Source organism: Rhinopithecus roxellana, chromosome 15 (genome assembly GCF_007565055.1).
Source record: "Rhinopithecus roxellana isolate Shanxi Qingling chromosome 15, ASM756505v1, whole genome shotgun sequence".
Taxonomy (NCBI): domain Eukaryota; kingdom Metazoa; phylum Chordata; class Mammalia; order Primates; family Cercopithecidae; genus Rhinopithecus; species Rhinopithecus roxellana.
The window spans coordinates 81,409,894-81,436,825 of record NC_044563.1 but is presented as its reverse complement, the minus strand read 5'-3'; the positions used below and the strand labels follow the sequence as shown (position 1 = coordinate 81,436,825).

Genomic DNA, 26,932 nt, shown 5'->3' with positions numbered 1-26,932 from the left:
AGGCTGGGATAAAAAACATATGGCCTTTCCCTAGGAGCTCATAGGCATGTGGCAGAGGGAAGTACACAGACAGATAATAATACCATGTGATAAAAGCAATGATAGAGGTAAACAGATGCACAGGCACCAGCCTTAGCCTGGGCACAAAATCAGGGCTGCCTGCAGAAGACAATGCCCACACCCAGTCTCAAAGGAGGAGGAGGAGTTGGCCCGTCAAGGAGGGGTGGGAGTGAAGACAAGGGAATTCGAAATAAAGGGCTCAGTCCCAGCAAAGGCCCAGGTAGATAAGGGAAAAATATCCTGATAAATATGAATAATTACAGCAATTTAGTGCTGCTGGGGCATAGCGTGTGGCCTTGGGAGTGGTGGGAGATGAAAATGGACAGGTGGGGAAGGCCTGGATCATGAAGGGCCTTGTATCCAGTACACACATGGCAAAGTGGCCTATGAGATAAAGCCTGCAAAACACCCATTTGTTTTGTAAAACAAAAGTATCAGCAATCTTAATAAGAGAATTTAAGTAGGAAGATGAGGCCAGAATTTGGATTGCAGAAACAAATAGCAAATAAAGTAACAAACAGGAGATTCAGAAGCAGAGATGATGCTCTTAAGATTCTGACCAGAAATGGAAGGAGAGAGATTGGATTGAAGCTAGTGGGGAACTGGGGCAAGGCTTGTTTGAGAATGAGCATGTTTATGGGTTGAAGAGAAGGACACTGTAGAAAGACACAGAAGGGAGAGGAGACAACAGAGGGCCAAGATCCCAGGGAAGGCAACAAAGAGATGGCAGAGGGGGAAAGCAGCCATGGGAGGAGAAGAGATGCCTCATTCTCGGCACTTGGAAGGGAGGAGGTGGAGAGGATGCAGTGATAGTCATTTAAGGGACAAGGTGCATGAAGGGTGAGAGGAGGAGTGAGATCAGGCCATGGAGACTCTGATCTATCCTGAAAGTTCACAGAGAATAAAGTAAAAGCCTTGCACTCAGAGGCCAATTGGTGCCAGCTGGCTTTTCTTCCTAAGTTACCTTGCATTCTATATTTCTGGCTACCTGATGTCACCCAGGAGGCAATGTCTTGGGGAGGCAATATAATTGGATGAAACTAAAAGGCTTGTAAATTCTGCCATTGCCAAGGAGAGCTTTGAGAAAGGAACACCCTCGACTCAGACAGGCTCGGCTTCTCTGTGTCTCAGAAACCCCACGCATGCCGCCTCTACCCTGGCACCACTGCCCTGCCTCTCTCTCTGTGAGTGAGAAATGGAGGAAAAGAGGGAGCTCAGAGGCAGGAGGTCAGAGGAAAAGGGAGAGGCTAGAATGGCAACAGGCTTGATGGATGGAGGAGGAAGTCGCAGAGGATGATGAGAAGGTGTGGGAGGAGTCGGGGGAAGTGTATTTCAAATATTTAAGTATTGGAAATAAGACCACATATTAGAGTTTTTGGAAACAGTTTTCCTTTAAACAACAGACCTTGACCTAGTTCTCCAGCAAGGTCTCCTGCAGCAAAGTCTCCTTGCATCCCTCACTTTGCTACCCACCCCGAGTCTTCATCAATATTTCCTTTTTGTGGACACCTTCACCTCCTTCTTGGTCTGGCAAGTGTAATCCTCCAGTGATCAACTCTGGGTCTCCTCTTCCAGTAAGCCCTCCCTGAGGTCCTTGCAGCTGATTTAGGCAACCCCTCCTCTGTGCTCTCACACCCTCCATGAGCAACATTTTTGCAGCTCTTCACGTTACACAGACATTAATTGCTAACATGTCTGTCTCTAGCACTAGACTCTTTTAGGACAGAGGCCATATTTGATTCATTTTTCTACCCCCAGGACTTGGTAGAGAATAAGCATCAATAGAAGCTCATGACACTAAATCAAGCCAGAGTGATGCTCAAAACCCCACTCTTCTGGCAATAAATGATAAAGACACAGGCTGTGAGGACCCTGAAAACCTCCCCATTGGCCTGAATCATGTCAGACTTGGCAGTGATGAAGCCTGGGGGTAGGGGCAGGAGTGAGGCAGTCTCTGTTGAGTTCTGGCTGTGGATGGCTGAGATGGGTTATGGCGGTGCCCCCAGGAGTGGCTCACCTTCTGCTGCTCACCCCCCTACCCTGTCTGGTCTATAGATAGCACATTTATTTCTAGCTTCTCTTGGCTTAGTGGATTTTCCCATGTCCTGTGGTGCTGCTGAATGCAGGGAAAGGTCAGAGTCATAGAAGAACCCTGTGTCCCAAGGAAGCACTTTTTTATCACCCTCCATTTCTGAGGGCCCCAGCAGTGATCTGCACTCGAGGCTATGTTTCATCCAGCACTTCATTTCACACTGTCATCCTAACGGCCATTATTCTTCAGGCTCAGGGAGAGATGGTGACTAGTAAAAACATCATGGGAAAACAAATGCAAATCATTTAATAAGCAGATTCTGCAATGCATTTTAATGATCTGAAGTAACTGTTAAATCTATCCCCTGCACCTCAAAAGCAAAGAACCCTCGATGCACCCTGAACTTGGTCTTCTTGTCAAGGGTTTGAAAGCTGTATACTCTGTTTCCAACTTGAGCAATTAGGACATCTCAGTGACTGAGAAAGAAGTGCCCTAGCAAGAAGTCCCCCCATCTCTTTAATCCATTTCTCCCTGATACTCATTGTCTCCAATGACCCCCTGTTGTGGGTTACACTGTGTCCCCCCAAAACAAATGTTGAGACCTTAGCCCCCAGGACCTGTGAATGGACTGACTTGGAAATAGGGGCTTTGTCGATGTGATCAAGTTAAGATGAGGTCACCCTGGATTAGGTGGGGTTAACTCCAGTGAATGGTGTTCTTAAAAGGAGAAGGAGATTTGGACACAGAGAAAACAGGAGACGCGGAGGGAAGGAGGCCACGTAAAGACAGAGGCAGAGACTGGAGTTTATGCTGCCACAAGGTAAGGAACATTGAGGATTGCCCACAGCCACCAGAAGCTATGAGAGAGGTAGGGAGTGGTGCTTCCCCAGGACCTCCTGGGGAGTGTGAACCTACCACCACCTTGACTTTGGACTTACAGCCTCCAGAACTGGGAAAGAATGAGTTGCTGTTGTTTTAGGCCACCCAGTCTGTGGTATTTCATAATGGCAGACCTTAATAAACTAATTCACACCCCCCTCTCCAGCACTCTGTGAGGAAGAAGTCCGCTGTGTGGTTCTCCGGGCTTGGGACTTTAGCAATAAGTGCATCTTGTGAGACTGGGGCAGAGCACATGCCTGGAAGGAGAGCTAACCCACTGGGGGCTTAACCCTATAGTAGAGGGAAAGGGAAGGACATGCCTAGAGACAGTGGGAAGTCATTTATTGTGAAGGAGAGGGAAGGGCAGCATGAAAGAAGAGTAGGTGCTCACGAGGACCCCACAGTCTATACCTGAAAAGAACTGGGAGGATGTCTGAAGCCAGCATGCGTAGCCTCAGATGTCGAGGTACCTAAATGCAGAGAGTGTGTAACACGAGGCAGAAAACACAATTCATCTTAAACTAGATGAGACAGGACCCATGAACAGATTACATTTTAAAAGAAAAGAAAAACCTGAAAGACAGAAAGGCAGAAGAGCAGCAAATATCAAAGAGACAAGTAACTGCACGAAAACACCTAAGTCTAAGGGTGGAAAGATAGCACAAAAGGAAACAAAGAGAAAAGGACAAATGCGACGCAAGCAACGTGGGCAAAACGACCGATATATTTGTTTTAACGTAAGATGAAAATGGATAGAGGGAAGTTGTCGTAATGGGTAGCTCTGACTATCCAAACATCTAGAAATCTTATGTGGCTGAAAGCCAAGACTCTGACACAGTCCTAACTTGCCTCAGTGGCAATGTAACCTGTCAGATTGTTGAAGCAGTAACTAGCACTGTGACAAAATCACAGGAACCCTGGAAGAAAGCAGTTATTGTGTCATTTCATTCATTCATTTTTTGGGGGGTCGGGGGAACAGAGTCTCGCTCTGTTGCCCAGGCTGGAGTACAATAGTGTCATCTTGCCTCACTGCCATCTCCGCCTCCCGGGTTCAAGCAATTCTCTGTCTCAGCCTCCCAAGTAGCTGGGATTACAGGTGCCCACCACCATGCCTGGCTAATTTTTGTATTTTTAATAGAGACGGGCTTTCACCATCTTGGCCAGGCTGGTCTTGAACTCTTGACCTTCTGATCCACCTGTCTTGTCTTCCCAAAGTGCTGGGATTACAGACATGAGCCACCGTGCCCAGCCTCATTCATTCATTTGACCAGTGTTTCGAGTGTCACTAGGTGCAGGGGGCTGCCCATTCATTCAACATAAAGATAAATTAGGTATGGTTCCTGCCCTTATGAAGCCCATGACTCGAAGTGAGAGAGCTTTAGACATGAAGATCACGAAAAATACAGCCTGATGAATGCAATAATGTCTACTGGAATAAACTGTTAGGATGAGCAGAAAGAAAAACAACTGGGATTTAGGTTTGTGGTGTGCAAGCAAGGGAAGAGGATGACACAGGGAAATTGCTCCCTTAGATGCTAAAAAGGAAGATTTTCAATAAACTTGAAAGGCTTGGGAACCTCTCTTTGTCAGAGAAGGAAGTTGAAGAAATCCCGAGGCAGAAAAAGAAGTCGGTATAGTTGCCCAGGGAACTCTTTAGTTAGGTTTAGATAGTTTAGTTCAGTATAGCTCAGAATTTCTAAGACAATGTATACAAGATGAAAAGGAGTCCCTTTAGAGATAGAAAAATTATGACACAGATCTGTGATAATAATGTCAAGAAGGCAAACACCCTAAATCAGCTCTCTGAAATGCTAAAGCAGAGGCCGTTGGCTTGCTTCTTAGCATTTCAAGTCATGTGCAGAGCAGGACCCTGGAGAAAGAATGGCTGGGCCTGTGGCTGGGACTGATGTCTGCAGGCCAGATGAGGAGTGCGCAGAGCTCCTCAGCCCCACTGCCCCTGTCTTCGTGGTCAAGGAAGTGCTCTTTGGGTGAAAAGGGTGGGAAGCTTAGAAAGAAGGAGTTGGAGCCTAAGTGAGTAAAGGGATTGTAGGAGAGCCACGAGTCCTCCAAATGTGTGAACTTACAGATCCTGTGGGTGCCAAACGGAAGACCAGGAGAGATGGAGGGAGGCCAGAACAGGCGAATATCACCCTGATCTCAAAAAAGGGAAGTGGGTGGATGAGGACAATAGCATCAGTTAGGGAGGCCTAGTCTGTACAAGGTAGGCATTTCTTTTACAGGTGGAGTGACCAAGCTAGGAGGTTAAGTGACTGCCTGAAGTCACACAGCAGCCACCAAGCAGGGATGCTAACCCCGGTCTGTGGTCTCTCCAACATACTCCACTGCCACATGAAAGGCCCACTTCCAGAGCTGGCTCTGCCTCCTACCTTGGTGTCTGTGACTTGGGAAAATCATTTTTTTCTCTGAGCCTCTGTTTCCTTCTCTGTAAGATGAAGTGACCGAAAATCTCTAGGGCCCCTCTCTGCTTTAATATACTATGATTTTCTTTGGATTCCGGACCTGCCTGATTCAACTGCAGCCTGGCTTGCTGACCCCAACCTGACGTCTCCACGACTCCCCTCTTGAGGGGGCCCCGTGACTACTCACCAGCACAGTGTGCTTGTAGGCTCGGTGGATCACGATACTGTAGCCAAACACGGTCACGTCCACCTGCTTAACCCACAAGGCCAGTGACGGGTCCCGGTCCTCATTCTTGGCTGTGACAACAAACTTGGGGAAAGAGTCTGAGCTCGGCCTGCTTCCTGTGGTGCACAGGATGAGCGGGCAGCTGGTCTGGAAGTCAAAGGGGAAGCCATCAAAGGTGAGGTAGTGGCCATAGCCTGAGACGATGCAGGAGGCGTCGGTGCGGGCTTGGCAGTAGTACAGGCCGCCCTCCTCCATGCAGTACTCATCATCCTTGCAGGGCACGGTCTCACAGTGGACACTGTTGTCTGTGCCATTGCAATAGCAGAAGATCTGGCAGTCCAGGTCCACCCAGAAGGTCTCATTGGTGGCAAGTTGGTGCCCCTCAAAGTTGCAGCCACATTCACTCCGCGTGACACACTGGCTGCCCAGTAGAGCATAACCCTCATCACACTGACATCCCTCAGAGCAACTATCCACGCAGATGGGGCCCAGGGCAAGGGTCTCACAGGTCTCTGTACATGTTATACACTCCTCAAAGTGGCTGTTCTCTGGGCACTCCAGCGCTGCAGGTAGTCAAGAAGAAGACGGGTTTGAGAAAAGGACAAAAGTCAGAGACAGAAGAGTGTGTGCATGCATGTGTGTGTGAGTGCATGTGTGTGTGTGCATGCATGTGAGTGCATGTGTGTGTGAGCATGCATGCGTTTGTGCATGCATGTTAGTGTGTGTGCATGCGTGTATGAGTGCATGCACATGTGATTGCATGTGTGTGTGTGAGTGCATTGTGTGTGCATGGATGTGTGACAGTGCATGCGTGTGTGCACACATCTGTGCATGCATGTGAGTGTGCATGTGCACGTGTGTGTGCGTGTGAGTGTGCATGTGTGTGACTGCATGTGTGTGCCTCTGTATCTGTGTGTGTGGTCTTATGTGCACAGTACAGTAAACTGTACTCATCCTCATTTGGGAGATCCAAGTTCCAGTGGCACCCCTTCATTCACACACTCTGCTAGGGCACCTAGCTTTCCATGTAGAAGATTTTGAGTCTGAGACCCAGAATTGAGCATCTGCTACATGCCAGACACTGTCCTAGCCACTTTTGAGTACCTTATCTCAACAACCTGGAAAGTAAGGGAAATCTTATTACTCTTATCTTACAGGTGAGGAAACTGAAGTTTGATGATTTAACATAATCTAACTAGTAAGTGCCAGAGTGAGATTTAATCTGGGTCCACTGACTCAGACTCTGGAGAGGGATTATTGTATGTTTTGGGACCACAGAGACCTGTGGATGCTGCTAACTTAACTCTGGGATGTTATTTCATGTCTTCAGGGCTTCTGTTTCCTCTTTCATTAAGTATGAACCACATTTAGCTAGCACGGTTGTTTTGAGTGTTAATAATCTAATCTATCAAGAGGGTCTCCATCAATGGTATGCCCTTTCTCCTCTTTGCACCTCCTTCTGTTACACAGACAGGCTATATGTAGGTATTTTTACTCTGCAGATTGGCTTGTAGTCTCTCCTTTTGTCTTTCATTTCTCTGTTCTTGGTGCCCTCTGGCCTCGTCCACCTCCTCATCATTCTCTGCAAAGGAGGTCATCACTCCACAGCCCCTTTGTTCATGCGCTGTCACCTTCCTGGACAGCCCCCCACCCACAAAGCTAAATCCCACCCATTTTTCAAGTCTCACTTCAAATTGCCCATCTTCCCAGAAGCCTTCCTTGAAAGATAAGTCTCTTGGTCAAAAAGCACAGCACACAACTGTAATCCCAGCACTTTAGGAGGCTGAGGCGGGCAGATCACCTGAGGTCAGGAGTTCAAGACAGCCTGGCCAACATGGTGAAACCCGGTCTCTACTAACAATTCAAAAAAAATTAGCCAGGCGTGGTGGCACATGCCTGTAATCCAAGCTACTTGGGAGGCTGAGGCACTAGAATTGCTTGAACCTGGGAGGTGGAGGTTGCAGGGAGCAGAGATTGTGCCACTGTACTCCAGCCTGGGTGACAGAGCGAGACTCCGTGTGGAAAAAAAAAAAAAAGGCACATAAAATGATAACAGCATGGGATACTCACTGTGTCGTGGGCGTACTTCCCATCTCTCACTATTACTTTAATGGGTCACAATTTACCAGGGGCAGGGACAGAACTCAGGAGCACAGGAGAAGCCTCCTACAAGTTTGTGCAATCTAAAGATCGGCGGAGGTCCCCATCATCCTCTGGGAAAATAAGATCTCACCTTTAAAACTTTCTTTGGCTCATATACATACGGTCACTCCTTAATACTGTTTTACAATCTAAGGACACAGAGGACATTACAGAGAAATAAATTGCATGGCAATAATACCTCTGCCCACAGGTACCGATACAACAGTTCTGCACTGTGGGCTGAAAGTCAATCATTTTTTCCTCTGGGCTAGAGGACTATCTCCACTCCCATTGACTACAATACCATACGGCTTCGGAGTTGAAGGCTAGTTCAGCACTGATTATATATGTCTGTATAGAGGGATTTTCACATTTGTCTCTAAATTATGAATGTTCTAACACTGACTGCAGATTTATGGTGATAGCAAATAACATGACTTATTTAAATGGCTCCCACTTTATGACTTATTGTGTTGTCTGAATTTGTCTGAAAGTCTGGAACATACAGACGTCGAGTAATAAAACTTCCCCTAGGCCCTGGAATGCCTCTGTGAAATTATTTAATTGGGCAGCCTGGCTCTGCCAACAGGAGGGCCAGTTAAAAATATCTGAACACAGAGGCAGCAGTTGTCTGTCTCTAGGTTCAAAGAAGATTGTGTTCCTGATCCACAGCTGTCATCCAGTTCGATCCCCACTCTGCAAGACTCCGACCAGATTAATCCCTTAGTACTTGGAGGCCTGATGAATCAAGTGGGCACTATCCAGTCCTTCTCACCAGATCCATGTACACAAGATCTAGATGAGATATCCTGGGGGACATGTCAAGTAGGAGCCCTGGCCCTCAGCCCAAGAAAGCCATGTTCCATGTGACTGCTTCTGCCCACATCTTCCCTAAAAAAGATACTGATAAGAACTTCCTCCAGGTTTGCTGGCCCAGATGAGGGATAGTGAGAAGCTCTTCTCAGTAGCTGTCACACGCAGGGAAACAGGGAATATCACCATCACACCCTGCTAACTTGGCACACACAACGTCACCAAACTGTGCTCCGTGCAGCACAAAAACAACTCAGAAACATCCCCTGCCAGGTAGGAGTTAGCAGTCTGAAAGGACCGCACTGAAATGGCCTGGCAACAGAACAGATTTGGTATGGGGGAGACTCGGCAATCCTGTAGCATGAATGAAATACAACTGGGAGGCTCAGTGTGGGAGCAGAAACAGAGATCGTGTTAGATAAGCTGGAGATAGGACAAAAGAGGATATAGGGAGGCGGATGAAAAAGCTTTGGGAAAGTATGATAAGGCCCCACCGGATGTGGTGGCCAACAGGAACCATGGAGGCTCTCACGGCATCTGCTATTAGGTCCCTCCCTGGGGCTCACCAGGGATACAACTGCCCTTCTCTGAGATGACAACCACTAAGCTCTCCACACACTCCTTGGATTTCCCAAGGTCAGGAATCATAGAGTTAAAAAGATGTGTGTGTGTGTGTGTTGTGTGTGTGCTGTGTGGTGTGTGTGTTGGTTTTCAGCTCTGTCTGTTGAAAGGCAAAGCAAAGACACCCCAAGAGCAACGGGGACACCTCCCTTACATCTTGGTTTCTAACAACATTCCCCACTCAGCAGGGCTTCCTAGAGTCATGTAGATTCCAGCATGGGGCAGGGAAGATTAAAAGATGAGCGTGAAGCACCTTGTTATGCCAAAAGGAAGAAAGTGCTCAAAAAAAAAAAAAAAAAAAAAAAAAAGACAGAGGCATGCCAAAGGGACACAGGAACCAGCTTGAAGGAGCTCCTACAGGCCAATCCAGAGCAATTTTAACACCAAAAATAATTAATACATGGAAGATGAAATATAGACCACTGGAAAAAACAGGCATCCATGTCCAGATTGATAAGATGACTGATAGATAGATAGACAGACTGACAGGATATTTGCACAGTCTTAAAGTATCTCCCCACAGGTTGCAAGGGAAAGCTCAGTGACTCTACAGCAGAGACATTTGACAACACCTTGACCAGGGAATCAACGTGCACATCACCAATGTGGGGAGGCTGGACAAGATCGTGCTTCTGTGTGTGCTTTGATTCCATGAGAAAAACCACATGGCACCTGCCCGGAAGGCTAAGTGGAGATGCACAGCTGAAGCTCCTCAGGATGGAACATCAACCCCAATGGAGGGTCATTCTGTTTATGGAGGGCCATTCTGTTTCAAAAAGCAGGGAGGCTGTGTTCTTCAAAAATGCCCATATCAGAAAAGACAAAGAAAACTAAGTCATTGTTCCAGATTAAAGGAGACTAAAGAGATATGACAATGAAATGCAATGTGTGATTCTAAACTAGGTCTGTACTGAGTGCCCCACCCTGGCACCCCAAAAGAGCTGTAAAGAACATTGCTCAGTCAACTGACAAAATTGGAATATGGATGTTAAATTACTGTAGCAATGTTAAGTTTCCTAAGGTTGAAAACGGCACTGTGGTTATGTACGTAAATGCCCCTACTCTAAGGAAATACATACTGAAGTTTTAGGGGTAATGAGGCATGAAGTCTGCAACTCACTGTCACATGAAGGGCAGGGAGGGAGGAAGGAAGAGACAGGGAAAGGGAGGGAATGATAAAATAAATGAACAAATGTTATCAATAGGTTAATCTGGACAATGGGTATACAGGTGTTCTCTTATGTAGCTTTGAAATTATTTCAAAATAAGAAGCTAAGAAAATAAACAAACTTAGGAGGAAATACAGTGGGCCAGGTTTCTCACTCTCAGATAAAAGAAACTAAAAAATGGAAAACTGGCCAGGCGCGGTGGCTCACGCCTGTAATCTCAGCATTTTGGGAGACAAAAGTGGGTGGATCAGGAGGTCAGGAGTTCAAGACCACCTGGCCAAGATGGTAAAACCCCATCTCTACTAAAAATACAAAAAAAAAAAAAAAAAAAATTAGCCAGCTGCAATGGCAGGCGCCTATAATCCCAGCTACTCGGGAGGCTCAAGCAGGAGAATCCCTTGAACCTGGGAGGCAGCGGTTGCAGTGAGCCGAGATCATGCCACCGCACTCCAGCCTGGGTGACAGGGTGAGACTCCATCTCAAAAAAAAAAAAGGAAAACTAGAAAACTCTGTGGTATTGGGCTGAAATTGTAGGTTCAGTGTGAACTCATGGTGAGATAGAGACAGAGATAGATAAAAAGAGAAAGCGACATACCTAGCTACATAAAAATGTGCACGGAGGGTGTGTATAGGCAATACATGCATTTCCTCACTCTCTTCACTAGGGAATGCTAGAATCAATGACATTCTAGGAAGAAGTGGGCACACCTTACACTCAGATCCTATCTCCTCAATACTGTGCTCCGCTAGAAGGAACCAAAGATCCTTGGAGAAATGGCTAATCCAAGGCTGGAGCGGAGAAAGTGCAAAATGAGCCCTGAATACATTGTGCCTTGTGGAAAGCAACGAATGATGATGCAAATGTCAACAGAAACCACTGCTGGAAGGGACTCCCACTGGCCGTATATGGAACAATTTTAGCATAAAAACAAATTATGATAACAGATACAATCGGTTAAGTAGGAATCCATGAGTTCATACTCATCTAAATAAACAAAAATAAATAAATGGGTAAAAAAGACATCTCTTTACAGTAGAATGCCAACTAATAAATGCAGAAGCCATTGAATTAGAAAAAAATAGCCATTTCACAGACAATAATAAATGATTCAGGCAAAAATCATCACTGGATGCTAAATCTAGCGTATGAAAGCTTGAGGAATAGAATAGCTACCCAAATTTAAAGTATCTCCCTGAAAAATATGTATTAATTATATGGTAAAAAACAGTAACTTTCAATGGAGAAATCTGACAGACACTACCTTCAGCAAGCGATCGAATCTATCATGCTTAGTGTAACGGGACAAACCAACATCAGAGGCCTCCAGATATGACACATTGAGAAGACACATCATTGCTTTTGTGGTATTCCTGCCAAAAATGCATAATTTCAATGTAACCAGGAAGAAATATAAGCCAACTCAAACTGAGAAACAGTCTGCAAAATAACTGGTCTGCACTCTTCAAAAACACTCAGACGATGAACGTCAAAGACTGAGGACCTACTCCAGATTAAAGGCGCCCATAGAGACATCATAGTAAGATGCAACATGTGAACCTGGATTGGACTCCAGGGTTTTTTGGTTTTTGTTTTGGCTATAAAAGACATTATTGGAACCACTAACAAAATATGAACATGGTCTTCAGATTACATAATAGTATTGTATCAATGGCAATATCCTGATTTTAATGATTATGTTATGGTCATATAAATGTTCTTATTCTTAGGAAACACACTGAAATATTTAGGTACAAACAGGCATAATGACAGCAACTTGCTCTCAAGTGGTTTAGAAAAAGAGTGAGTATATTTTTAGAGACAAAATTAGAAAGAAAATGTGTTAAAATGTTAACGATTAGGGAATCTGAGCGAATGGTAGACTTTGTATTATTCCTGCAACTTTTCTGTAAGTCTAAAATTATTTCCAATTAAAAAATACTTTTGCTGACTAAAAATGGAGGACAGATAAACAGCCATCAGGGATGGAATCTTAATGGTGGCTTTGGCTTTGGTGCGGGGCCCACCTTCATGGCGGGAGAGGGATGTGTGCTGAAGGCCAGATGAGGTAGTTCTAGTTCTAGTTCTAGTTCAGAGGAGTGGGCTCTGCCTTTTACCATGTTACTCCTCCCTCTAGCCTCCCCAATAACCAAGGGTGTTATATATCAGGCCTTCCCGGTAAGTATTCTCATTACTACTAGTACTTTCCACTGCCTTGTTGAGAGGAGTCAGATACTCTTGGGACAAAATTAAAAGCCAGTAACACAGGACTCTCTTAATACCCATTGTCAGGTTTGCCCTGGGGAGCCTGCTAATCTCTATGCCCTAAAGGCACCCTAGCTGATCACTTCCTATTGAAATGAATGCGGCTCTTCTTTGCCAAGGGAGAAGGCACCTACAGAGTCCTTTGACATGGTGCCTCTACCCTCTGCTAGATAAAACCACATGTAAATAGGATGGCTAATTGTTCTACAGTGAAGAAGTACTGTGCAGTTAGGAACAAAAGTAAAGATGAGAAGCTATCTGGTTTGGGGTGATGAGTCTTTGGGAGGACGCATCAGGCTAGGGCAGGTATACACAGTCATTAACATCGCCCTTGGGCTCAGTCCCACCTGGAAGGGAAGTCCTGAGTAAGGCCCAGTATGGCATCTATTTCCCACCTAGAAAGCCTCTCCCAGGGGCCGGGCACGGTGGCTCAAGCCTGTAATCCCAGCACTTTGGGAGGCCGAGGCGGGTGGATCACGAGGTCAGGAGATCAAGACCATCCTGGCTAACATGGTGAAATCCCGTCTCTACTAAAAATACAAAAAACTAGCCGGGCCTGGTGGCGGCGCCTGTAGTCCCAGCTACTCAGAGGCTGAGGCGGGAGAATGGCGTGAACCCGGGAGGCGGAGCTTGCAGTGAGCCGAGATCGTGCCACTGCACTCCAGCCTGGGCGACACAGCGAGACACCGTCACCAAAAAAAAAAAAGAAAGCCTCTCCCAGAATCCAACCCCAACTTACGGCAGAAGTCATAGGTCCGCCAGGGCCCCACCTCCACATCGGCATTCTTGCAGGCGCTTGCATACCGGGCCACAGAGTCACAGAGCTCTGACTCATTGCCCCCACTCTGGCACAGGCGGAAGAGGCAGGTGCGGTAGTAGGCAGTGACGTTCACTACCCCATGGCACTCCAGGAAGGAGCTGTTGGAGGGGTCGTTGATGATGCCGCACCTGGAGCGGCTTCGATAAAACTTGAGCAGCTCGGAGTCATTGTTGCAGGCCTTCAGCAGGTCCCCACACTCCCCATTGCAGATCTCCTCAAAAGTTGTCCAGCTTTCCAGGAACACGGCCAGGTTGTCCGTGCACTTGCCATTGGGGAGACAGAACTCGTCACTGACGTTGGCGTTGAAGAAGCCACACAAGCCCCCCGTGCAGTTGAAGTACGTGGTGGACAGCCGGATGTACAACAGACCTACGTCTGAGTACTGGACAGTCACCACACCCCTGGACTCCACTGTCGTACTGTTTTTGTTTCGATAAATTTCCAGCTTCCCAGAAGGATGGAAGAAAGGCAATTCCACTTCCTGACCATTCAACTGAAAAATCAAATCATTCTTATCAATTCCAGGGACACACAGAGGACTCCCCATTTCCTAGGCTGTGGGACAAAGACGTGGTCTGCCCTATTGCTAGCCTTTTGAGAGAGGTCAAGAAGCTGATGGAACCCACACAGAAACCAACCGATTTGTTATGGGCTTCTTTATTTATTTCTTTTTGGATTCCCATGATTAGACCCATTTGCTGTTTATATTTGTGTTCTGGACCCAAAGCTAGCCCATAACAAACTAAACTGAAGTGTGAGCAAAAACCGCCTTAGATACGTGGCTCCCTCCTGCTGCCTGACATCTCTGTTTTGGTACCTTTCAAAACAATTCCCCTCCTTTCTTGCCTTTCTGGCTCCTTTTCTCTTCCAATCTTACTTTTCCTGTGTCCCAGCTCCTCCAGTGCACATAGGATATCTCTAATGATCTAGGTGTCCATTCACCTGTCTACTTCCTACTAGTCTATTAACAAATACATCTCTGCCAGTGTGGCAATGGGAATAAAAACACATCCCTTCCAGTTTGTGGATGTGTATTTTATTATCTCCTTGGGCAGTACTGTGTTGGCTTTTGTTTTCCAAACTAGATTTCAGGTGACATACAATGCATGTTGCATCCCAGTTCTGCAACAATTAGCTGTGGGACCTTCACTTACCCTCTTAGTATCTTCCTGTGAAATGAGGAGCTGCACTCGATAATTCTCAAGATGCCTTCTAGAGCTAATGATCTATGAGTCTGGGCACCTAATGATGGGTTTTTCAGAGCAGGTCAGAGGGGTGGGAGTCACCCCTTACATCATCCCACAGAGACTGGCATATACAGGTAGGGGAGTTAGTAGGGTGCAAGGGTTAAGAGCACAGATTCTGGAGCCAGCCAGGCGGGTGTGAATCCCCCTTCACGGTTATGTGTGCCTGTGGAAGTTACTTAGCCTGTCTGCTCCTCAGCTTTCCCATCTGTAAAACGAGGATCATAAGATGAAGTGTGATACTGCTTATAAGGGGCTTCGAATAGTGCTTGGCACATAGTAAGTGTTCTGTAAGTATTTGCTATTCTGGAGAGCTGGTCCTGCTCTATCTAATTGGAGAAATCCCAGCTGCATGCCATTTCTCCACCTGATAAGTCTTATTTGGTGCAGATCATTAGAAAACACTCCTGTTTGCAGCCATCTTCTTCCCAAAATCCACTCATAGCAGAGGCAGAAAGGCAAGCCTGAAGAGGATGGCGAGCTCCTCCTCCTGGCTAGATGTACCAGGAACCCCTCCAAAGGAGCAAGGAGCCTTACCTTGACTTCCGAAGCCCCAATACCTCCTATCTTGACCTCCTGGTTGGCCACCAGGATCCGAAGTCCCCGCAGCCAAGCAGGTCCTGAATCGGGCTTCTTCTTGTTGATGTCGATTTCCAAGTACTCTGGACGCTCAGGGCAGGTCTTCAGGAGTGTGTAGGAGAACTCGGAGGGGAAGGTGTAGGCGGCGCCATCAAAGGTGTGCAGCACCTCGTTCTGGCTGAGCAGGCACACGGTCTCCCGCTTAGGGAAGCAGCCCTGGTAGCCGTCCTCCACGGCGCACACCTCCCCGCTGCTGCAGGTCTTGTTGAAGCAGTAGATGTCCCCACCCTCCTCGCACAGGCACTGCACAGTGCAGTTGGCCGTGGCCCAGAAGAACTCCCCCATGGTGTAGTAGTGGCCATCGAAGTCGCAGCCGCACTTGTGTAGCGGGACGCACTGGCTGGTGCTGAGGACGAAGCCCTGGTTGCACTCGCAGCCCTCCGTGCAGGGCGTGGCGCAGTTCTGCGAGGCCGTCAGGTCGGAGCACGTGTCGGGGCAGCTGCTGGTGCACACGGAGTAGTGGCTGAAGCTCGGGCACTGCACAGTGGACACTGACGCGGGGAAAGGAAGAGAGCCGATAACAAGGTAAATGGACCCCGACTGCCAACCGGCCAGAATCTTAACGCTCCTCCTGGATCATTTAGTTCCTAGAGTGAGGGTCAAGCGGCCACTCAGGGAAGAAAGAATTGAGGTTGTATCTGTAAAACCCAGCTCAATGACTCTCCTAATAACTACTGAGCAGCGTGATTGGACTGTGAACTTGTACTGGAATTTGATCATCTTGACTAAAATTAAACTTTCAGGATGCCATCCTTTCTAGACTACTGATTACCCAATATAGGTTTATTATTTGGTGATCCACACTATCGAGATGTTTTAAGAGCTTCCACTGATGGACATATAAATTGATCTGATTTTAAAGAGCATGGCCCATTCTTAGAAGGAAATTAATCCAATTTTCAGGAGAAATGAAAAATGTAACTATTAGAGGAGTAGTTTGAAAACGTGAAATTTGTAACAGGGAGGTACTTAAAAGACCTAAGTGTGACCAAGGAAGATTGTGGGGATGAATTCCCTGAGATATTAAAAATAAGAAAGAACCCTGGCTACCTCCAAAGAATTCAAAGAATTTGTGTGGCTATTTCTCCAGGAGACTAGGCAAGATGTCTTCTAAAGGCCCTTCTTGCCTCAGAAATCTTCGGTTCTTGCTTTAATAACATCTGGGCCTACATAAATGTTTGAGTCTGGTTGAATCCAACAAGCAGGGGCTCAGGGGCCTAGTAAACTAGCTCTCTGAATTAAATAGAGTCCATTGCACCAGAATAAGAGAGAGAAAAGAAAGAGAAATGTAGAGGATGGGAAAGTAGTGACACTAGAAAATATCTATCTGTAGCCATTGTAACATTTGAGTTAGATAATTTGGATGTTCTTGGCTTATATAAGGATAAAGAGAAGCCATATTCAATCTCAACCTGAATCCAAATATGGATGCTCTGGTCATAAGAGAGGCTGGTCAGTCACACAGCAAGAATACAGTTGCTTGTATTGTAGTTTGACCAAAACTCTTAAGAATTGAATCTGATACATGATGGTTTACGTGACTCCAACTTATACTGATAGGAAGAATTCTCCCTCTAGCCTTGGAACTTAAAGAAACCTTTACATCTTCTCACCTCTCTAGTACTCTCAAATGCATGGATTACAATTTTCTATTTACTCATATGGAGAAAACCAAGGACTAAGAAGGAAACGAAATCCATTTGTTTTTAAACTGTGTATAACTAGCAAAAGAAATAAATATTTAAGTGGGATACAAGGAAAAAATAATGAGACAACTAAATGGTACAAAATGCTTAATCCAAAAGTGTAATTCAAAAGAGCCAGGATTTCCCTCAAAGTTGGGGCTTTTCCTAACCACTTCTAACATTTAAGAAAAAGGGCTTCTTTACTCATATGCTGTACTGCTCATCTGCAGCAGCAGCAGGGCAAAAACCCTAAAGGGTCTAACAGTGGAGAAGAAAGTGCCAAGGAACAATTGCTGCAGGTTCCATGTGGGAGGTGAGCTGTTTTCCCAAGGGCTAGTTTTGATGACCCAGGTCCACAGCTGCATTAACTCAATAGCCTAAAAAGTAGCCACCTCCCCCTCTGGACACCCCACCTCCTCACTCAACTCTGGAGCTGCCATCCCCTGCTATGGGACTTCCTGCCATGCCTTCCATGTTTACAGACCAGGTATGTTCATCAATGGGTTCTTGTTTCCTGGCTGTGGTATTAGGTGGGGGCAAAAGTAAAGATCCTTTCAAAATTCGTTCTTTGTAATTTGTGCAATTTCAACCTCCCCTTCATTCTTGGGTCACAAGTCTTAACAAGGACATTTGGAGGAGCCCCCAAAGCCTATCCCTGCCCCCTACACAAGAGAGACCTGTCATGGGGATGGGATGCCAGCTTACCACACCCAGTCTGGGTTCGCCAGTCTCCAATTGGAATGCCAAGGGCTTGGCACACAAGAGCGTAGGCCTGGATGGCTTGGCAGAGGAGCGTGCCATTGTCCCTCACACTGCACAGGTCATACACGCAGCTATGCACAAAAGCAGTGGGGTCCACGACAGTGCCACACTCCCACAGGGGCCCATCTGTCTTGTTGAGGAAGCCGCAGTAGTCAGAGCCAAAGTAGAGGACTTCAGTGGCAGCGTCACATTGGGTGCAGTTGTCCACGCAGCCAGAGTCGCACTTCCAGTCCGCGTGGTACACACGCCAGCTCTCTCCCAGATCCAGGACAGACATGGCCGGCCTGCCATCCGGGCGGAGGAAGTCATCCAGTGGGTTTTTATTATAGTTTCCACAGAGTCCACAGGTGGAGTTTATATAGGAGCCTGGGATGGAAATGGAGGCGTAGTGCTGGCCATCAAAAGTCACTAAGAGCCCAAAATCTGTTTCCACGGCAGTAGACATGCCACTCTGGTAGATTTTCACTGTCCCCAAGTCTAAGGTGACGGGCAAAGAAGTCACTAGGTCATTAACCTGCCAACAACAGTAATAGTGAAAGGCAGGTGAGCAGGCGCCCGGGCACTGGGTTCCAGCAGAGATCAGGAAAGGAAGGCAAAGCAACTCAATACTCCAGAAAGAATGGCCACCTAAATGGTCCAGGCTCCAGTGGGCTTCCCTCTGGTTAAGACAAAGGCCCAGGGGAAAATGGAGAGAGCTGCTTGTGGGCCAGCCCAAGCACTGTGTATATGGGCTGTGGTTGCTGTGGCATACCGAGTGCTGCTACAGACTCCTCTGGGGACTGTCTGGTTGTCAACCTTTCCTGGCTGGCTCTTGGCTAGCTTCAAATCTTTTCTTCAAAGACCTGTCACCTCCCTTTTCCTCTGCATTCCTCTAAATATCCATTCTTTAAGTCTCAGCTTAAGTCATGCATTTCCCAGGACCCCCTTCCTGCCTTTAGTCCTCCCGACCCCACTCTCAGCTCGAGTGTGCGCTGGGTCCACTGCTGGACACCATTTAGCTTTGAGCCTGTCCTGATGTAGTCTTCTCCAAGTGTTGTACTCTGTAACTTCCTTGTATCAGAACTACGTCATGTAACCATTCAACAACACATTTAAACACCTGCTAGGTACCAAGCACTATGTCAGGAACTGAGATGTAAAGGGTTAAAAAACATAATTGCCCCTGCCCCTCAAGGAGCCCTCAGTCTACTGAAGAAGAGGGACGTGCATCGATACTTACAGCACACTCTTTAACTGTGAGTCGATAGAGGATACAATGGGAAAGCAGTAAATGAACGTTGAATCCAGCGTAGGGGAATCACGTAAAGTTTTTAGAGGCAGTTAAGTCTAACCTGGGTCTTTAAAGATAAACAGAAGTGGCCAAAGGAAGAGTCGGGGAAGGGTAGAGAAATCCAAGACAAGAGAGCAGAGGCAGGAGGGTGAGGAACAGCTGGTGGGGTTGGGGGGCAGACACTGAGGTGTTACTGGACTACAGAGGGAAGAGATGGCTGAAAATGAGGCTGGAGGTACAGGCAAGGTCCATTCATTCTACAAGTATGTATTTAGGCCTTTCTGTGTACCTACTACTGTTCTAAGAATTGGGGATTAGCAGCAAGTGAAATGAACAAAAATTTCTGCCTCATGGAACTTATATTTTAGCTAGGGAGACCAACAACAAGCAAAATAAATGAGTAAAACGTTTATGTCAGATGAGTGTTAATGCAGAAAAATAAAGAGCAGGAAATACTTTTTAAAAAAGTGCTAAGGCACATATGTTTATTGCGGCACTATTCACAATAGCGAAGACTTGGAACCAACCCAAATGTCCATCAGTGACAGACTGGATTAAGAAGATGTGGCACATATACACCATGGAATACTATGCAGCCATAAAAAAGGATGAGTTTGTGTCCTTTGTAGGGACATGGATGCAGCTGGAAACCATCATTCTCAGCAAACTATTGCAAGAACAGAAAACCAAACACTGCATGTTCTCACTCATAGGTGGCAATTGAACAATGAGAACACTTGGACACAGAAAGGGGATCATCACACACTGGGGCCTGTTGTGGGGTGAGGGGAGGGGGGAGGGATAGCATTAGGAGATATACCTAATATAAATGATGAGTTAATGGGTGCAGCACACCAACATGGCACATGTATACATATGTAACAAACCTGCATGTTGTACACATGTACCCTAGAACATAAAGTATAATAAAATAAATAAATAAATAAATAAATAAATAGTGCTAAGGAAAAGGGTTTCTAATTTTAAATAGGGTGGTTAGGTAAGACCTCCTTGGGAAGGAGACATCTGAGATAAGGAAGCAAGCCATGTGGTTATCTGGGGTGAGACTGGCTCTTGAGGAGGGAACAGCAGCCCTAGGTTGGGAGCATACCTGGGTGCTCCTAGGATTACAAGGGGTGTAGGGGACAGTGTGGCTGGAGAGAGACAGCAGGAGAGGGCAGCAACAGATGACGTCAGAGTGAGAAGAGCAGCCAGAACAAGCAGGGCCTGTCGGCCATTGTAAAGACTTTGGCTTTGGCTCTGAGCAAGATGGACAGCCCAGGGAGTGTTTAAAGCAAAGGGTCGGCATGATCTGACTTCTGCTTTAAAAGAATCGCTCTGGCTTCTGTGCTGAGAACAGATCTTGGAGGGCCTTTTAAGCCAATGTTAAAAACAAAACAAAAGTTGGATATCTATTCTGTAGGGAGAGCCCCTGAAGGCTCTTAAGCAAGGGAATGACATCATCAGATTTGTGTTTTAGAAAGCCCCTTCTGGCTAGCATGAAGAACTTATTGAAGGAAGTTGAGATTAGAAACAGAGAAGCCAGACAGGCAACTGCTGCAGGAGTCCAGGGAGGTGAGGATGAGAGCCTAAACTAGCTGCAGACATGAGAGGGAGGGATGAGCTTATAGAACACACACAGCTGGATGTGGTGGTTTTGCAATGGGGCATGAGAAATGAGGGAAGAATCAAGAGTGAGCCCCAGGCATCCAGTATGGGTGAGTAAGTGGCTTGATAAGCTTCAAAGAGAGAGTTAATTTTCTTTTTCACCACTTACCATGCCTAGCACCTACAGACACTCATGCTCATGGGCTAGGATGGAATGACTTGTCTTAGAACAGCCCTCAGTGGGCTTGACTCTAAGTGCACATAAACTTTCCAGGGTGTCCTGGACCCACACTGATTTCTGGCACATGAGAAAAACAAGGGTCTTACCTGTCATCATTGTAGCTACTTTCTGAGTTGTCTGGGAGATGAGATGGTGGTTTGAGTATCCCTTCCAACATTTACCATGGCAGATGCCACATGCATCTCTCTGTCTCTATGGATTAGTAGTTGGTCCTCACCAAAATCACCCTTAATGGTCCATTCACTACAATGTAGGCTTTTGCTAGAATGTACTTCAAAACTCTTCCAGCCTCTACCAATTACCCAAAGCTGCTAGCACTTTTTTTTTTTTTTTTGAGATACGGTCTTGCTCTGTCTCCCAGGCTGGAGTACAGTGGCACAAACATGGCTCACTGCAGCCTCAACCTCCCTGGCTCCAGTGATTCTCCCACCTCAGCCTCCTGAGTAGCTATATATATATATATATATTTTTTTTTTTCTTTTTTTTTTTGGAGAGACAGGCTTTCGCCATGCTGCCCAGGCTGGTCTTGAACTCCTGAGCTCAAGCAATCTGCCCTCCTTGGCCTCCCAAAGTGGTGGGATTATAGGTGTGAGCCACTGTGCCCAGACTGCTACCACATTTTTAGGTATTTATTACAGTAGCACCCCACTCCTGGTACCAATCTTCTGTTTTAATCTGTTTGGGCTGCTAGAACAAAATACCACAAACTGGGTAGCTTATAAACAACTGAAATTTATTTCTCACAGTTCTGGAGGCTGGGAAGTCTAAGGTCAGGGGGCTAGCAGATTCATTGTCTGTCGAGAGCCCACTTTCTGGTTCATAAATGGTACCTTCCAGCTGTGTTCGCATGTGGTGAAAGAAGAAATGAGCTCCCTCTGGCCTCCTAAGAGCACTAATCCCATTCATAAGGGCTCCACCCTCATGACCTAATCACCTCCTCAAGATCCCACCTCCTTACACCATCGCCTTAGGAGTTAGAATTTCAATGTATCAATTTTGAGGGGACACAGATATTTAGATCATAGCAATGGAGGAAGGAAATAAGAAAATAAGCTTGAGAAATAAACCATCCTGCAGAGAACTAGAAGTAGAAAGAAAAACCAAGGACTTGATTAATTTATTCTTATCTCCTAGGTAGAGGGTTAGCCAAATCTTACTAGCTGACCTTGCCTACAATATGGTTTTTCCTACTGTAAGAGAAAAGGGAGAGAAGAGCCACATTTTGGGAAGGTCAGCTAGTAAGAGTGCTGAACACTTATCCATTGTTCTGTGCTGGTAAGTGGAAGGGGAAATCTTCCCCAATGTTGGTATAATTATGAATGTCAAATACATCAACTGCTGAGTGGGCTCCTCTGCTCTTACTTAAGGTCCTGCTAACAAGGGGCACAGTCTTATTGTGTCCCAAAGCAGAAGCCATGGGGTAGGCTGGCTCTGGATATTTCTACAGTCCCCCCACCATCACAACCCCCAGGACCCCAGTTTCCCTGCCTCTGTTCTTGTCACACTCAGGCTAACCTGACACCTGGGTGACTGTCGGTGTCAGCAATGTTCCAGTTCATACCTTTTTTTTCTGGCATAAGTGTTCATTTATTGCACCCCCTTTCACTCTCACTATAGAGTCATTGTCCTTGTGTCCCACAGTGCTTAGAGCAGGAGATCCCAGAGAACTCTTGTCCCCAGGTGTAATTCCTTGCTTCATTCCTCTGACCCTGTCCTCAACCTATGGTTAGCAGACAGCTGATAAGCCTCGCCTGTTTGCTTGCTTTTCTTCTGCCTGCGTTCTGGCCATTTCCCTCTTCCACAGTACTTCTCCCAGGATGTAGGTGGGGGCAGGTGGAGGAGAGAGAAGTGCAGTCACAGAGACATAGGTCTTGGAACTGAAAGAAAGTTCCATGGGAATGGTCATAGGGAGCCAGCATGCACCGAGCACGTACTGTGTGCCAGACTTTGTACTGAACATTGCCCTGTGGCTATTCTATTTAATTCTCATAACAGTCTTAGGAGGTCCTTATCATTTTCTCCTTTTACAGATGAGGAAATTGAGGATCGGGGCTGGTGTGACTTGCAAGTGACAAAGCCTGACTCCTCCTAGTCGAGCTCCAAAGCCAGGTTCTCTCCACTTCTCTCTGCTGCCTGTATACCAGTGCTGAGGAGAGGCCGCCAGGGCCAGCTACAGCCCAGGAGCCCTACCTCCTAGAGGGCCCTGTCTCACAGACAAAGAAAACGGAGCTCAAACAGGCCACTCAGCTGGCGGTGGTGGCGTAGGGATTTGAACAGGTCCAGCCCCAGAGCTCAAGCTGCTCATCGCCATGGGCTGCTTGGCCTTGGTTCCCTTTTCACTGGAGCACCCTAAACTACTGGTGTTCATGTGGGGAAGAAAGATGAGAACTGATATTAGCTAGAAGGAGATGCTTCTTCTAGATGGATTTTTACTTATGCTGGCTTTCTTTGGTCCCACTGGTATATCTAATCCTAAACTGTTTATTTTGTTATTTGAGAACAGTTCAATGGGGGAAAATCCATGTAGAGAACTCAGCTCCTAATCCCAGCGTATGAAGACAGTGCTGGAGGAGGGGGTCTGTGTTTTGGAAGAACAGATCTTAGTGGTCATTTCTAGCCTGGCACAGCGTGGCTGAAGAAGTCAGCTGCTCCCAGCATCTCAGGCTCCTTCCTGCTTCCCAGCCCTCTCCCTGCCTGTCCCCACATCACCCTGGGTCAGGACTCTGCCATCCACCAAGCCACTCTCCCCAGCAGGGCAGGTGTATTCAGAGACGCTTGGAAACCATTTGGCAAAAGGAAAAGGAAGCCATTGTTAGCTTGCAGTTGGAGTCACATAACCTTTTCTTTCTGCAACATTTACATTCACATCCACATCTCCCTGTCGCTACAGAAAATTGAGGAATCCATGCCCTATGCTTGGACGATGGAACAGAGCCACACAAAATTAGCAGAGCTGTTGGGCCTGAAAGAAATGACGGTGTCCCTTTCCTTCTAAAAAAAAAAATCTGACTGAGAATGAAAAAGAATTGTAATCAAAATACAAAATAGGAATAAAGCATGAAGCTTTATTTTTCAACTACTGATATCATACACATCATCCCCAAATACAGGAAAGTGGAGGGAAGCTAGTGAAAAATTTTTCTAGCTTGAAATGCCAGCATCTATCTACAAGGATAAGTATAGTGCTCAACAGCACAATATAAATTTAAAAGGGAAAATCTCCAAACTTCTGTATCTGAACTCTTAGCCTTGATTTGATATACAGAGTTGTCCCTAGAGAGACTAACCAAATAGCAAGCACAGTGGCATTTCAACCACAGTAATAGCTCACTTTCCTCATTATGAGACTGATAAACTGCACAGACCTGGGAAAGGCAGAGCCAGAAAGAGTGGAATTAGTTCCCTGGCCCTGCCTTTTGTTGGACGTGCTACATCAATTAAAACTACAACACATTAAAAAAAAAAAAAAAAGAAATCCCTGCATTGGCATCAGTTCTGGTTTGTAATCTCTGTAATGACCTCCATGCACGGGGATTAAGGATTGCATGGGGTTGCAGCAATCAACCCCTTGTGGTCTTGGTTATTACAGCTTGAATAAATACACGGTTGCAACAAGGTCTTGATTAACATTATGAAAATTGGGGCCTGCACAAATTGAGTAATTGCTAGTAGCTCTTTGCTTTCTCTTTTTTGTTGATGTCCCTGCTTGAAATCCAGGTGGACAGTGACAGGAATTATTTGCATATGCTAAACTGGCCAGGAGAGACCCATGTTCTTTGCTGTTATTCTAGGTGGGAATTGGGGACTCTATTCAAGGGGTGTCTGGGCAGAGCTTTCATGGGACTTTCCCAGCCAAGCCTCACTAAGGAAGTCACCAAAGCCAATCCAGGTGCCTGCACAGGTGGTGTCTCTGGAGACATCAATCGATTTGGAGGTTTCTCTGAAAATGAAGCAGCAGCTCTTGAGCAAACAGAATTGGGGCTGAGGTGGGGTAAGGATTGTTAATCAAAGGCTGTAGTGAATTGGGGGTTTGTACTGCGTTTGCACCATCCACAGGGCATGGCTATGTGGCTACAATTATTGCAAGCCAGCACCATGAGAAACTTATCTCTTTCCAGTTTTTCTGAGCTGTGCATGTGTGTGTGTGTATGTGTGAGTGTGTGTGTCTACCAGTGTTTATGAGGGAACTAGGAATATAAATGTACTCTAAGTTTAAAAGCAGATAGACATGTTGAGGATAGAGCTTAGGATAGCTCTTGTACACATAAAATTTGGCCCAGTAAAGTATTTTACAAGCTATTTGCAAGGCAGGGGGAGCTGTGCATCTCTTTGGCACTGTAGAGAGACAAACAGCAGAACCAGTAGATGTGGGGAAGTCTTCCCTAGGCTGAAGAATCTCCAGCTTCTCCATTTCCCCGTGAAGGACAGAGAGGGTCTCACCTTGACTTTTCCGTAGCTTCCTTTGGGGATGAGAATCTTGTAGCCATTCACCTCCACTGAGAGCTCCTTCACCCAGGAGACGGCTGAACCCCCGCGGTGTTCATTCTTGGCCTCCACACTGAAGAAAGGGAGGCTGGAAGTCTGCAAACACTGTCGGGCCAGCAAGTAGGCACAGGAGCCTTGGAAGTGGAAGAGGAAGCCATCAAAAGTGTGGTAGTGTGGCTCCCCAAACACCACACACGTGCTGGTTTCCACAGCGCTGCAGTAGAAGAATTTGCCTTTGGGTTCGCACACCTCGTAGGGGCTACAAGAAGCTTCCTGGCAGTAGATCTCATTGTTGAAATCCAGACAGCGGCACTTGATGGTGCAGTTCAAGTCGTCCCAAAACACCTCCCCTCGCCGAAGGAACTGTCCTGGGGAATAATGACATTACAGCCAACATTTACTGAGCGTTTACTCTGTGTGCCAGGCATTGGGCTAAAAGCTTTACTTCCATCATACCATTTAATCCACGTAAGAACCTGTTAGGGAGGTATGGTCGCCCTCATTTGACAAATGAGGAAACTGAGGCTTAAGAGAAGTTGAGTAATTCATCCAGGATCACTCAGCAACTCCGTGGTAAAGCCAGGATTCCAAGTGGAGTCTGTCTGAATCCAGTCTAAGCTCTTGGTATTATTATCTCCATGGCTGGTGAGCAAACTCACATTCAAGGAAACCACATTATCATTAATCCACGGAAAAGGGTATGACACTTGGAAGTCATTTCCTGCCTTTTCTTCCGAAAGAAGAGCCAGTTTACCCAGGTTACTCAGCAACACTCATTGTTTGTTTGCTCATTTGTTCATTCATTTAACAGACATTTGTTGGGGGCCCAGTATGTGCTGGAAAAGGTCAATAGCACTAATCAGGAGTCAGATGTATGAGTATAAATCCCAAGCTCCCTGGGAAGATTCTGGAAAGCGCTGACCACTTTCTTGGCATGTTTAAAGGCTCATGAATCCTGCAGATGCTGCTTAGGCAGGATTTACACCTACACAAATTGTCTTCTTTCCCACTCTAGGGCCCTGTCCAAGTCCAGGACTCCTCTCTGTCTATGTACTGGACAGATCTTCTTGACAAATTCTAGGTCAGGAAGAGAATGAGGAAAGGGGAGGGGAATGGTTTGAAGGGATGTGATAATTTTAAAAACACTTTTGTCTTTGGTAGAAGTATACTCTTTAAAATCATTTCCATAAATAAATGACCTCCCCACCAAAAAACTTCGAAATTTTCTGGTTGCTAACATCAACCTTTAATTGAAATAGAAAGATTTCTGGGCTGGGAGCTATGATCTAGTCCTTGCTGGGGGGTTGGGGTCAAGAGAACTGGGCAGCAGTTACAAATCTGCTATCAATTTCCAAGACTACTCACTCAACTTCCACCTGTCTGTTTTCCTAACCTGTAAAATGTGGATACTGCTATTTCTCATCCTTGTCTCACAGGGAACAGTGATGCTATAAAAAAGTTGACACAGGTTGATAGAAGTAGAAGCACTTGTAAAATAAGAGTGTCTGAAAAGGCAAGTATCAAAGACACAGCATTAAGAAATGTAAATAACA

The 26,932-nt window shown here is 46.2% G+C and overlaps 1 protein-coding gene across 1 annotated transcript in view; it reads right to left on the bottom strand.

Moving 5' to 3' along the window:
* TECTA (tectorin alpha) overlaps positions 1-26,932 on the bottom strand; it is an 85,044-nt gene that overhangs the window by 42,574 nt on the left and 15,538 nt on the right. The window contains exons 6-10 of the mRNA XM_030918338.1: positions 25,335-25,747; positions 17,719-18,289; positions 15,227-15,819; positions 13,365-13,938; positions 5,579-6,180 (exon numbers count right to left, since the gene is read on the bottom strand). Coding sequence (XP_030774198.1) covers positions 5,579-6,180; positions 13,365-13,938; positions 15,227-15,819; positions 17,719-18,289; positions 25,335-25,747 — 2,753 coding nt within the window. The remainder of the gene's footprint in view (positions 1-5,578; positions 6,181-13,364; positions 13,939-15,226; positions 15,820-17,718; positions 18,290-25,334; positions 25,748-26,932) is intronic.